The sequence below is a fragment of the Helicoverpa zea genome, chromosome 31 (genome assembly GCF_022581195.2).
Source record: "Helicoverpa zea isolate HzStark_Cry1AcR chromosome 31, ilHelZeax1.1, whole genome shotgun sequence".
Lineage (NCBI taxonomy): Eukaryota > Metazoa > Arthropoda > Insecta > Lepidoptera > Noctuidae > Helicoverpa > Helicoverpa zea.
Window position 1 is genome coordinate 16,983,877 of NC_061482.1, and position 14,859 is coordinate 16,998,735.

A 14,859-nucleotide genomic window follows, 5' to 3' on the forward strand; every position below is an offset into this window, starting at 1 on the left:
TTCCGAAATCCGTGATACCCAAGGTGTTGGCTTGGAGGCCGCATTCTTGCACCGTTAGGAGTCCAATGCGCAGTTAGTTCGACTGTAATCAGGTCGGTTGAGAACATGCTTGCCGGTGGAAGTCGAGGCATGCGATAGGCTCGTGTTACACTCGATGGATAGGTGACGAACGATGATGGTAGTTTAGTGTTAGGTGTGCTGTGATGCGTTGTTGTTTTAGTTGTAATATCTATCTGTGTATTAATATCTAATAGGCTGTTGATAATGTTCGCGGTTGGGCCGAAATCACTTTTTAAATTTTCACGAAGTAGGAGTTTGGAAGTCACTATAACCCAATAAACCGCACCGATGCATCCGAGAGCACAATAAATAGTACCTAAGTCTTTCGAATAATTCCGCAGCCCACGTATACAATTAGATACCTGCGTTATTATTCTAATTAAGCCGTCTGAAAGGTGCTTCTGTCAAGAAATGGTTAGGCGCTTTAAAATAGATGCTTTAATCACTAAGGGCCGTTCCCAATTTTCTATCTATCCCTGGTTTTTCTAACAAGAGATAGAGATTTGACATTAACTTGTTTTGGGCTTATGCAAAATTCTATATCTAGTTAGCAAGTCGTCAGATTTGAGATTAGCTTTTGGGTCAGCCGTAAGACGCCACGACTTACAATAAAATGTTTACGAGCCCTTATGCAGTTACGGATATCATTGTCATTCACAGAAAGGATATTACTAAACCAGCTTCAGTATTAAGTTCCGAGCATTTGATTGGCAATTTCCTCGACATTTTATAACAAGGAACTGTATGTAATAGGTAATAACAATTTGCAAGGAAGGCAGGGTTGTTAGTTATGTAGTTTATATTGTTTTATATGTGTTAGTCATTTGAGTTAGTTATTAACCGACTTCTAGAAGAGGTGGTTCTCATTTTTGGATTTTTTATTTTTTTTATTTGTGTCTTTGGTTGTGATGTTTAGTAGTCGTGGTGGCCTAGTGAGCAAAGAACCAACCTCTCGAGTATGAGGGCGCGGGTTCGATTCCAGGTCAGGCAAGTACCAATGCAACTTTTCTAAGTTTGTATGTACTTTCTAAGTATATCTTAGACACCAATGACTGTGTTTCGGATGGCACGTTAAACTGTAGGTCCCGGCTGTCATTGAACATCCTTGGCAGTCGTTACGGGTAGTCAGAAGCCAGTAAGTCTGACACCAGTCTAACCAAGGGGTATCGGGTTGCCCGGGTAACTGGGTTGAGGAGGTCAGATAGGCAGTCGCTTCTTGTAAAGCACTGGTACTCAGCTGAATCCGGTTAGACTGGAAGCCGACCCCAACATAGTTTGGGAAAAGGCTTGGAGGATGATGGTTGTGATGTTTACAGAACTAACTTAGAATGTAGTGTGTCTAACAGGATAATCGTTATGTTGTCTTAGAGCCAATGCATTTTTCTTAGGATTCGTTTAAACAAGATCATAGATAAGTACCTACTTGGAGTATGCTTCTTTTCTCAAACGCGCTTATCTCCACGAACACATTAAAAAAGTCTTTCAGTGTTAGATAGCCCATTTATCCAGGAAGGCAATATGTCAGTACCAGACTTTTTACGAAGACGGGACGCAGGTAAGACCGAAAGTTGGTCATTATTAAGTTAAAGTGAAGGTTATGGTCATGATAGTTAACACTGCTCAGTATAATTTGCAAGTTATTTAAAACAAAAAAAAAAGCGTCAAAATTTTCAAACAATGAATTTCTCACGACGGACATAGTAAGAATAAATCTCGTCAGCATTACAAAATAACAGATAACTAAAATTAATTATTATGATACTTTCACTTGGCTTCACTAAAACTACTTTTACTCACTGCGCTGTGGTTTTAGAACGACGTAAGCGCCAAGCTTCATACCAACTTTAATGTGTAGATTTAACTTTAATGTGTAGATTTGAACTCGGTTTATTCCATGTGCATTCTTGGAATTCTCAAAGCTATAGCTAAACTTTCTTTGATAATAAAACTGGTTTTTGTTGCTAGCTTCTCTAAGCATTATTGAAGAAAATCATAATTTCGAAGTCTTATGAAAAGAAATTTCGTTAAAACTGGCGAAAAATACTAAGAGTACTCGCTACAAACTTTTAGTCGGCCGATAGTTTGTTTGGGCTCATAAATCAGTGTGTAGATGAATGGTGGTACGCACATTACAAAGATTAGGTATTTAGATGGTATCAGACCGACTGATAACATTGATTTGAATCAAGACTTTATTTAAAAATAAAAAATTGCCAAACATCGGATTAACCGATTGTCGGCCGACTAGCTATAGTACAATATTCGATACCTTTATCAATACAAAAAAAAAGAAATTATTTTACATAATTCAAAACGCAGTAATATCAAAAAGATAATTAGCGTACAAATGAAACAGTTCGCTGAAGTCAGCGGAGCGTAAAGTTCGCAAGTTTGCTGGCTGCACAATTGTCTAGCTGGGCGTAAAGTTAGCCTGGCACAGCGATAACAAGCTTGTTGACGGGCAGACTTTACGCTTCAATACTTGTATCGCAGCTCGTTATAGGAAGATGCCAATTAGCGGAAGATAATAATTGGTAGCTAGAAATACAATATTATTCCAATGTTGTTTACAATAACGAAAATATTGCACCTACATTTTTAAATAATATTCAAAATCAGTTATACAAAATTGGCTGCAAAACAGCACTTTTTGAACGTCGCAGATTTTCAAAAGACAGCCTAAAAGCGCCCACCCTTCACCACTTTCCTATGAGTTTTGCTGGAAGGAAGAACTGACGCAACAAACTCCCCAGCAACACATGTCTGTCTGTAGATTAGAAGATTTCAACAATATTTTATATATAAATTGGTACATAATGTATGCAAGGTGTGCTATAAGTATGGGTTGCATTAAGTAAATTGACCATCCAAAATTGTCTGTCTAAATTACCTACACATATGCAAATACAATAATAATTAGAAAACGTTTTCCCAAAAGTATTTTGTAAATATTTTTCCAGATACAAAATAATTTCTTACATGAAAAACCTTATTTCCATTATTTTCACGTTATCAATCAGTACCACCCACTGCATTATAAAGTCAAAACAAACTGAAGATCCCTATTTTTATAAACTTAACAAAAAAATAACGTCTGTAAGCTCCTTAATTGCCAATTATGTTGTTTGTGAAAATTGCTGTATAAAAGTAAAAATAGCTGTCTGATTCCATCGCCAGACTGTTATTGACTACCTACTTCAAATATTCTTGAAAAAACGTCTGTTATTCGACCTTTCTGCAACCTTAGGTTGAAAGGGATTTCTAGATTTTTCTGTTCAATAATAAGAACATTCTAGGTAGGTACTTATTAAAAATTTGGGTTTGATATTAATGATAGGCAAGTACCAATGCAACTTTTCTAAATTTGTATGTACTTTCTAAGGATATCTTAGACACCAATGACTGTGTTTCGGATGGCACGTTAAACTGTAGGTCCCGGCTGTCATTGAACATCCTTGGCAGTCGCTACGGGTAGTCAGAAGCCAATAAGTCTGACACCGGTCTAACCAAGGGGTATTGGGTTGCCCGGGAATTGGGTTGAGGGGGTCAGATAGGGCAGTCGCTCCTTGTAAAGCACTGGTACTCAGCTACATCCGGTTAGACTGGAATCCGACCCCAACTTAGTTGGGAAAAAGGTTCGGAGGATGATGATGATATTAATGATAGGTAAAATGAATAGATATTGTATCTTCTTCGTAATTATCCTGGCGTACTGACATGACCTTATGACGACGTTACTTGACAGTGAGTACCCTGTTTGTACCTCAGAAATTGGTTAATAAGTAGACACTGTCAATGTTCCAGAAATCTACCTCTTATCAACTGAGTAAATATAAATATGATAGCGATTAAGTTTTGAAAACGAAAAAATTTATGGTCTCATTAATTACAGTAAACACGTTTTGCTTAAATATTTTTTCGTAATACATAATGTAAGTATTAGTAAAAGATAACTTAAAGATAACATTTTTTCCAAAAACATACGAAAACTTGTACTTTTGTAAACAAAGGAATCGCGACCATCAACAGGTTAGTTCATTTTTGGACGAACTTAATATTCTTAATACTTCGAGCACTTCTTTGGGTTGCAAACAGAAGAAAGTTAGCACTTAATTACATTCCAAAAACATCTTAATTTTGTACTTTTGAGAACAAAAAAACAACCCTATCTTGATATCATTAGGGTTCAAAATCAAGAAAATTGTTTTTCGGAGCGACACTTCTGGACCTTAGCAAATTTCAATGACCGTTACCATTTTCTACTAAACTTTTCAAAAACTTGCACTTTTTTAAACAAAGGAATTTTGACTATCTATAGATAGATACGTTAAAATAGTTTTTTTTTTTATATATTCTTCTAGAATTTTCTGGAGTTTATAGGGATGGCATTCTTAAAAGGCTCTGAGCTAAAATTGCATTGCTAATCATCTTATGTTTCGATTTTCGAGAACAAAGAACCTTCCTAAAGTCTGAAGTAATAAGGTTTAAATTCAAAATTACAGCATAAAATTGTCCCAAATGACTACTATTATAGTTCGGCCATTCAGAGAATGCGTTCCTGACACGTCGCGATTGAACTGACGACGTAACTACATTCATTGATTATTGATATAATAATGTTGTTTTAATGCTCCTCAATTGTTAAAACGGTAAACAACCAGCAAAAATATTTTTATCGTAACTGCAACGCCATTGCAAAGTTACGTCGTCAGTTCAATCGCGACGTGTCAGGAACGCATTCTCTGAATGGCCGAACTATAGATATCCCAAATGAATACTATTAGTACTCAAAAAGATCTAAAATTATCAGTTTTAAAGACAAAGGAATTACGATTATCAACAGGTACTGAAATTTTTAGTCCATTTTTTCATATTTTCTGCTCGTTCTTTGGGGAGCTAGTAGGGATGGTGTTCTTAAAAGGCTCTGAGCTAAAATTGCATCGCTAATCGTCTTATTTTTAGATTTTCGAGAACAAAGAACCTACCTAAAGTCCAAAGTATTAAAGTTTCAATTCAAAAAATAGTCTTGTATGACTATATGGAGCTCAATTAAGATGTTAGGACTGAAATTAGCCCCAAAAAAGACCTAAAACTACCAGTTTTAAAAACAAAGGAAATCCAGCCTGGCTGAAATTTCCCAGGCTAGCTCGAGGACCTTAAATAGACTAATCGATAGAGTTGCAACTGCGCACTGAGTGCAGGTTGCAACGCTTTGTCCTAGACCAAGCTAGTGGCTGTCATGCGCAGTGGAAAAGCTATCGATCCTTCGAAGTTGCTGGAACCCTGAGCATCCTGACACAGGTGGGTGGAATTACGTAATTATTCTAGAATTTTCTGTTTTGTTTTTATGAGAGATGATTGGTGTGATAGATGATTTTTAGGAACTGTGTGGATTTTACGCCTTTCAATTGTTTTTCCGTGTTTAGGGGGCAGTTTCTTAGACCTTAGGGTTGCTGCGCAAGATTCTTAAAGAGGGGTTTTGGCTTCTCAACAGCTTGGAGGTTTCGTTCTAGCAATTCTTGATTACTTTCTTACCGTTTTTAGTAGGAATTGTTATATTTTTATTAATTTTTCTTGAGAGAATTTAGCGTCGTATTTTTTTTTAAATATTGTAATGGTATCAACTCCTTAAAATAAAATCATTATTTCACTTAAGTCTCATTTGATTATAAAATTACTCAGGTCAAAATTAATTTAAAAAACTGTAAAAATGATAAACTTTTATTGACAAATACATTTTTTAAATTCTTATACTATATTTTTACCCCCAATTACTACTATATACTTACTACTTACAGCTACGAAAAATTTGATCTACCTATTTAAAAATCATCACCGATTACACTAACATACTGCTAGGACCTTCGCACAATGTGCAACAGCACCTTGGCATCGGTTAATTACTCGTTGCTAAGTTTCGACAGTTACCGTTTTCTACGGGAAATTGCCTAAACGCGCGCCCGCTGACACCCGATCGAGTGATTGTGTTTACGCTCCTATAATGATTTCATGTGGGTAGGGTGAACTGGTAAAACTATGACTAGGATATTTCTAGTAAATGCCACTTTAATGATTTTCAATAAAAACATTTGAAATTAATTTCAAAATCAGAACATTTGTTAAATGTCACTTAATGATTGAAAAAAAATACTGAACCTTTGCGAAAATCACAAGCAACCGCGATGGTAAGGATAGTCGTGTTCAACGTTTAGTCAAGTCAGACTTAGTTGTGCTATAAGTCATTTTCTATGTCGGTTCAAACACCCGAATAAAATTCAATTGTTGGCTGAATTTCACTTTAAACCAACCTTCGAATATCATCTAAGTGTTACCTTAGTTTCCTTCAGCAGCTACTTTCTCAATAAATGTTCCGTGCGAATACTGAAAGAACTTTAAAAATCAGACCGGTTATTCTTATTATAAAAATCAGACCGGTTATAGCTTTGTATATTTTCACAAAATTCGTCTCAAATCTTTCACCCAAAACGAGAGGGCAAGTGCGATACACCCAGCTCATAATACAGTGTAAATATTGTTCACTTCCAATCATAACAGATCGAGTGGCAATCAGAGCGCGACGACTTCCTTTAGCAAGGTGCAATATTACTACGTTATTACTAGCAATGTGTAAAAACCTATTGAAGAAAGCCCCAAGATATGATGTAATTAAAAAGTGTTATAACTGTGTGTTTAACAAGGTTTTACCCGGTCTCTCGGGGTATTTCTTGATGCGTTGGAGAAAAAACCGGTGAAGTGCGAGTCGGACTCGCGCACGAAGGGTTCCGTACTTATTATTAGTTTGTTGTATGGGAGCCCCCCAAAATATTTATTAAATTCTAGTTTTCAGTATTTGTTGTTATAGCGGCAACATAAATACATCATCTGTGAAAATTTCAGCTCTCTAACTATCACGGTTCATGAGATACAGCCTGGTGACAGACGGACGGATTCACGGATGGACAGAGGAGCGAAAATAATAGGGTCCCGTTTTACCCTTTGGGTACGGAACCCTAATTACAACAAGTTTGCACAACATTAAGTGCTTTCACACTGGTGGACTTTCCGCTCGGTTTGACCAAGCGATACAACTAGTCAGAGGAACCGGGCCATCTCACTCGGTTTTTCCGCTCAAAAATTGTCAGTGTGAAAAAGCTGTTTTATCTTTCCGATTATCAAAACCAAAAAAATAAAGTGCTTCTTGCAAAAAAATATTTACAAAAGCATTACCTTTTGTAGGCATTATTAACGTGTTTGATATATCTTGTGAAAATATAGAAGTCCTTTCGCAACTTACACAGAACCGCGGGAAAAGACAAGTATCACATAAAAACAAAACGTGCTTCACACATTAAAAGATTTCGAACATAACAATAAAATCTAATCGCGGCCCAAAACCGGCAGTCGTTGGCCCAATAACCTCTCGAACTTAGCCTCCAAAGTGTATCAGAAGTCACTACCAGACTAGTTCTCTAGTGAAAGTTTCTAGCCTAACACGTAGACTGTGTTAAGACGAAATGATAGTGGGAAAAAATATTTAAGAAAAACGTGCATGGTCCTCTTTTAAAAATAGTCTCAAATCTCCTAAAACCAAGTAACCATGAAAGTACCTGCACACTGTAAACTAACTAAAGAACTAAAGTTTTCAGTCGTTTTGATACCGGCTAAACACCTGATCTTTGTAATGTGCGTACTACTATTCATCTTCATACTGATTGTGAGCCCAAAGAAAGTATCGGGTGACTAAAAGCTCTAACTAGTCATAAGCCAAAAAGCTAAGTTTATAGATAAACAAATCAGATCCCTAAAACTAATATATCAAAACATAATAATCAGATCCCTAAAATTAATAAATGTCGTATTCAACGGCAAAATTACTTTACACGCATACAACCACACATAAGAAGGAATTTTCTAATTCGTACAAATATTACGCGACTATAGGAAACAACGCTAGACAGAGTACACATCTGTTTTTTGTACCCATCAACTGCAGAGGTATCCGGGACACATCGGGACAAAAAAGCGCATTCTTGACCAGACACGCCGGGGATAATCGATCCTTTTTTATGGTACCTCTTTTTCTACACATTTCAAAGGAATTTTGTATAGAATCTTAAGAATTTGTATAGATGGTACAGTAGTACAATTCGCGTAAGATAACTTTGCATTCCCGAAGTTAGATTGTCACATCGTATGTGCAGTGTTTTTTCGGATAAGCGGAGCTTCTCGACAAGAAATGTACGAACAAATGCACCAGTCAATTGACTAACTTCAGGAATACAAAGTTAATTGTCACGAATGGCTGAATAGCTTTTGTTAAAAGACTTGACTTTTGTTAAATTTAGGCTGCTCGGGCGGAAGCTTATTTAGTATCAAACAAAATATAATATGTATACCTAATTATTGTTAACATAGTTTAAAAAGGTTGCGCGCGCGCATTTTTACCGACTAAACCTTCATTTTATTGATTGTTTAAAAACCTATAACCTATAACCTACAAAACCGAAACCTAAAGCTGTTTTACCATTTTTAAAACAAATCTTTTAAAACTTCAAAACTCTTTTAAAAATCGAGCTACAATTTTTAAATCACCGACCACCAAAAAGTATTCTTTACTCAACCAGCTTTGAGCTTGTCCCTAAAATTTTTTGGGACTTTTTAAACCCAAAGGCTGTTATTATTCTTACAAAGGGTCAGTGGACACAGGAAGCGAGGGTTTGAAGGTGTTCCGGTGAAGGCACATGGCATGCACCGAGTTTGTTGGGGGATAAAATGACCTGACAAACGTGTGTTGAGTTCTATAGTGTCGAATTGGTGTTTGATTGTCAAATGTTTTGTGGTATATTTGAAGCTCGTGAAAAAATAAAGTTAAAACTGCTCATTATAAAATTACAAAATTAAATAAGTGTTTTTTTATTTTAAATTGGCCCTTGATGATGGTGATGATAATAGCCTTTAAGATGACACTAGTTGCACGGTTCCAAAAAGTTGATGCCATGCAGAAGAAATGGATGATAGTTTATCGAAGATGAATTAGAAAACTTTTTTTAAAGTTAATAGTTGAAATCAACTATTTTTAAGAAATCTTACGTAGGCTCGCAAGATTCTAGAAAATTAACAGCGTCCATATTTTTGAAAAAAAAAAATACAGTAATAAACCAAAATTGACATAGGCAAATGTTAAAAACTTGACTGTTAACCGGAAAACATTAGTTAGCATAGTGTTAAACGATGACAGTCGAACATGTCCCCTGCACACACACTCATGTACTCACACACACAGACACACGTGTAGACAGTGTCACGGTCTACTTACGGCACGAGGAAGGTTAACACAAAGATAACAGATATTGGATTGCTGTCCCTTTGCGTTTGCAAAGGCAAAGTAATTTATCAGAAAAAAAAGCTACTTTATTGATCTATTTTCATAGCACGGACTTAGAATTTTTATTCATACAAGCTAGGGCTATGTTGTCTAGAAAGGATCAGCTATTCTCTTCAAGGAGATCAGCCAACTGCGCAGGACATGTTATAGTGCATGAGCATTTGAGCAGACCTCAAAGTCAGAGGAGACGGCAATCCGACACGACCCTATAATCACTAAAGATAATGCAAATATCACGGAATCTTTAAAAATCTCAACATTAACTAAGAGCCTCTTGTTATACAGGTAAAAGTTGTACATAATTGCTGGCAATTTTTGTACCTTTTTCTGACCTTTCAAGGTTTAAATGTAAAATAAGGCAACATTTCGACATACACAACCTTCTTGCAATCCTTACTCAAACAACTGCAGCTAACTTCAGTTTACAACCGATTGCAAGTTTTTCATCATCACCAATAGCCGATTACAAGTCAAATTGACAGTTTCATCGACAAATTAGCCTAAACTCTTGCGCATTACAAACACGCGTTTAGTCACAGCTCAGCGCTTCCTAATACACGGTTATCTTTCGCGTCTTATGAATATAGCTCGAGGGCTTAGAGCATTGAACAAGCTGGATACGCCATAAGCATTAACTAGGTACCTATGCGATAAAGACTGTCAAGTAGGTATAGATTTATGTGTCTGTATGACATGTTTTGTATTTAATAACTAGCTTCTGCCAGCGGTTTCACCCGCATCCCGTGGGGACTACTTCCCGTACCGGGATAAAAAGTAGCGTATAGCCTTCCTCGATAAATGGGCTATCTATCTAACACTGAAATAAATTTTCAAATCGGACCAGTAGTTCTTGAGATTAGCGCGTTCAAACAAACAAACTCTTCAGCTTTATAATATTAGTATAGATATACCTATGTGTTAGTCTATAAGATGATGATATATCTATGTGCCAATGTAGCCTGAAAATAAAAGCAATTTGATTCGATTTTATTTGATAAACGCACGCGCTCGTCTGTGAGCTGCGCTCACGCAGCTGCGTAGGTACCGCAAAGGCGTGTCCAGTTATCAAATGCTCTAAGTGCACTAGTGACGTGGTGTAGCGGGAGATTTCTTGCTTCGCTTCCATATAATGGAGCAAAACAACCAATATGGATACGGGAAACTGGGTTAGTGTTGTTGATCTTGCATGATTCTGAGCTACAGTGTGGTTAAACGACGTTCAGTTGGTATTTGCGGTACAGGGAAGTTGCAATTGGTTGGACGTCTGGTGTGGTCCTTAGATAAAGGGGTCCTTTGATCTTTTGGCAAAATATTTGATAGAAAATAGTTATTAAAAACTCCTCCGTTTTGAAGTTAAAACAAAAATACAGCGTCACGTACTACAAATAAAACTGAAGCTGCTATTACATCTTACAAAGTTAATATCAAACGTAAATCAAAACTTAATTTATTTAATTAAACTCGTTAATCTAAAGTAATCGAAACACAAACGCGATATACTCATTTCTCTCAGAAACTGAGCAATTTAAAAAGAGAGACGCGAAACAATATTTGACCTACATTACGGAAACGAAAGACGGAAAGAAAGCAGTCTTTACGCCAATGTATAGAAATAAACATTAATTGTTTTGGCAAAATATTCTGGTCTTTTGAACCTTCGGAAGACCAGGTCTTGATAGAAGGAAGTTTTCAGAATCGATAGGAATGGTACGGATAAGTGAATCTCTGATGATAATAAATCAACGTGAAAGTTTTGAATGGAACTAATTTGAAAGCTTAATATTTCTATGGACGGTGAAACTAGAAAAATGACAATAAGTAATATTAAAATTCAGAGAAAACATTTATCTTTATTTTGAGTTTATTAATAAGTAAATTTAATCTTCCAATATTTTTGATCTAATCTAAGCTTCAATCACAGCCATCCAAGCATGCAATATTCTATCACTGATTGAACTAACAGTAAGAAAACTCGAGATGGAAACCGAGCCTCGCGCAATCATCGAACCCACGTCCCATGAAGTTTGAGACACAAACCGCAGACAGTCACTTGTGACAGGCATCACTACGACCTCGATACCCATAGGAAATTACCCCACATTCACCATCAACCGAGCGTAAAACCATTGCAAATAACCAAATACAAACAATCATGAATGGAGAAGAACACACAAAAAAAATGGAGAAATTTTATCACAACTCTTCCTAAGAAAGTGGAACAGTGAATGAGAGGATTATGGGGTGTTAAATTAAATAATGAACCAACCTTGAATGAGGGTGAAGATAACACAAAAATACAGAACATCCATTTTGATAATTCACACTGTAATGATATTAAACACGCGCGGCGGTTTCGAGGGGCGCGCGGTCATGGCGCGTGCAGCGTGGCGGGCTGTCGGGAAGCGACTGAGCGACTGAGCGAGCGCTGCGACAACAGGTGCGCGCACGCATGCAGGTACTTTTTTCCCCCCTCTCCCCGCCCTCCCGCGGAGCTTTCGCGCGCTGAATAACTAATTTCTGGCGCTCCAGGGTATTCCGTACGTGTTTTGAAAGACAAAATAATTGGGTTACGAGGTGCAACTTGATATTCTAATTATAATGGATTAAGTTGGATTGTATGGCGGTCGGCGGCTGGTTCCATTGATTTGTGTAGCCGTATCGGTGACTATTATTATTCCTTATGTAGGCAGTTAATGACGCTAGCACATTTTTTTGGAACAAACGATTTATCTTAACGTATTCTATAGACTTTAATATTGATATGAGACGCTATTTGAAGTGTTAAAGCAGGTTTTTGGTCATTCAAATTTGGTTTTTGTGGTCTCACAATACGAATTCGGTATTTTTTTATATTACTATAACGGTTGATTAATAAAAAGCTTAACATATATGCAGAAACATCCTTATAAGAAATTGTCTTGACACAAAATTAAGCGTTGATGTCTTTTGTATGAGGACAATGATAGCTGTATTTATAGAAGCAACGGTATAAGTTTAGCATATATTTACATAAGTTTTAGGCCATAAATTTATTCCATATTGAATTAATTAATCGTTTTCGATTCGAAACAAACTTGTTCTGTAGTTTGTAAATCATTATTTTGTTGAGTTCAAATTTTGAATCAATTTTTTTATTGTCAGCTTATTTTAAAAATACAGTGTGCTTACACCTATCTGTACTAGTATTATCAATGACTATCGGGAAACTGGGTGAGATCAAACAGTCAGTGGCTCCATATGAAACCCTGGTACTCAATTTCACTCTGACTAGTCTGGAATCCAGAATAATGGCGAAAGGGCTATTCAGACGTACTACAAAATTATCATCCACAACCGAATTAAACTCAAGCAAACAACTTTACAATTACTACATTTCACGAACCAGTTACCTCATTAACCCAAAAACTGAAACCAAGAAATTTCGTTTAAAATAGAAACCAAATTGAAACCGAGAATCGATATTAATTCACTTTCTCGATTGAATCAATTCGATAAACTTGCATAACTAGAGATCTTGATGATCGACATCTAAGTTTGCATTATTTCAAAAATGGGAAAACCATTACTCTTCGTTCAGAAATGAGATCATTGTACGACTTGATTTCTTGCCCGTTCTTAACCATCGGAAGCTAGTTTCGGAATAGGCAAAGTCAAAATCAAATAATTTTATTTAATTTGGGCCTTTACAAGCACTTATGGACGTCAAAAATATAAATAGGTTTGAGTCTAGTTGTCCATTCCAAAAGTAGCTTTGAATGGAGAACATGCAAGAAATTCAATGGCAACTAGAATCGAGCTTTTTTTATAATTTTTCAGTCATAAGTGCTTGTAGGCCTTTTTTTGTTGATAAGACGTCATCGAATGGGGTCAAAACGGTGTGTACCAGGGCAGCGGTAACTCCTTCAAACAAAAGCCCTGGCAGGCCTTGGCCCTGGTGGGCCCCTCTGGGAAATGCTTGGTTTTTAGAGAGTAAAGGATTTTCTGAAACTGTACGTGAAAGAGATTTCAACACAGGTAGGAAATGTAGGATTTCTCTTCCTTTCTGGTCATAACAAACATCTGATAAGAAACTAAATAATTACTATCATACAATATTCCTACCACGGAACATCCCACATCATCATATTTCTACCTCGTAATGTGGGTCTGTCTGGAAAGTCCACTTAGTAGTAACACTTATCTATGCTAATATTGTAAAGCTGCAGAGTTTATACAATATTGTTGAAAGGTTCTTAATAACCTATAGACAGACATGTGATGCTGGGGAGTTTGTATCGCCACTTCTGTTTCCCAGAAAATACTTAGGAAGTGGTCAAGGGTGGGCGTTTGGGGGCTGTCGTTTGTTAAGAAGATGTGCTGTTCAAAAAGTGCTATTTTGCAGCCAAGTTTCAACAAGCGATTTTTGATTTAGATTTTCAGTTTGTTCGTTCGAAAGCGCTGATTTAATAATAATCTTATTCAATTGAACTATTGGACTGATTTGAAAAATTGTTTCAGTGTTTTGTAGATAGGTCATTTGTCAAGGAAGGGAAAGTAAATTTTGATCCAGGTGTGCAGAGTAGCATCGAGGAAAAAAACTAAAATATCATTGATTAGTCAGAAATGTTATAAAATTACTTTAGGTAATGTGACTGAACATTAAATTAAGTACCTTTAAATCTTTATAGATTCTCACAAATATACATAAATCTTCAATGAAATAAATTACATTGGTTTGCCATTTAACTGTCTGTCGTAAATCGTTGATAGGAACAATCATAAAATGCCGTAAATTCATGTTTATGTTATAATAATCATATTTCTTGCTTTGAATAATAATACCTGCGTTCTTTTCTTCAAAAATTAATATTTTACTAAAGACCATTTTTTTGTGTTTGTTTGTACTCTAAAGAGTGAAACCACTGACTTAAACTACAGGGGAACTCTCTGTAGTTTAAACTGTGTGTCAAATTTCTGGGTGTGCCTTTGCGCCGTCATTTCGTAGGCATTCGCGGTATCTTTGGAGCATTTCCAAGGTGTTTTCCCTAGCCTTTTATAGAAAGAGATTTACTGTTGTTGTTTACATACATGGCATGTGTTAATAATGCATTTAAATGTAATACCTTCAGATGTAATAATAATGATATTTTTTTATTCAGATAACCAGAAATGCATAGAAAAAAAATATACTAGTTTGTCTTTATATAAATAAATTAAACAATGTGATTGCTGTTAAAAGCTTTAAAATTCTAAATTATAAACATACTAGTTTCTGCCAGTGGACTCAAAGCTGTAGGTACAGGTTAATCAATGATTGATTTCGTCGGTACTTGGCAACAGTAACATGTTGAAATGACAGCTGGGACCCACTAAATTATCGTTTTCTCCTGAAACACCGCAGATCTCGTGACGACAAGAAGGTAACCCATCCATGG

General features: G+C 36.2%; 1 protein-coding gene across 1 annotated transcript in view; it reads right to left on the reverse strand.

Annotated features, from left to right (window-relative positions):
- Positions 1-11,844, reverse strand: part of LOC124645447 — a 63,937-nt gene extending 52,093 nt beyond the window's left edge. The window contains exon 1 of the mRNA XM_047185254.1: positions 11,712-11,844. Coding sequence (XP_047041210.1) covers positions 11,712-11,754 — 43 coding nt within the window. The 5' untranslated portion in view covers positions 11,755-11,844. The remainder of the gene's footprint in view (positions 1-11,711) is intronic.
- Between the last annotated feature and the right edge of the window lie 3,015 nt (positions 11,845-14,859).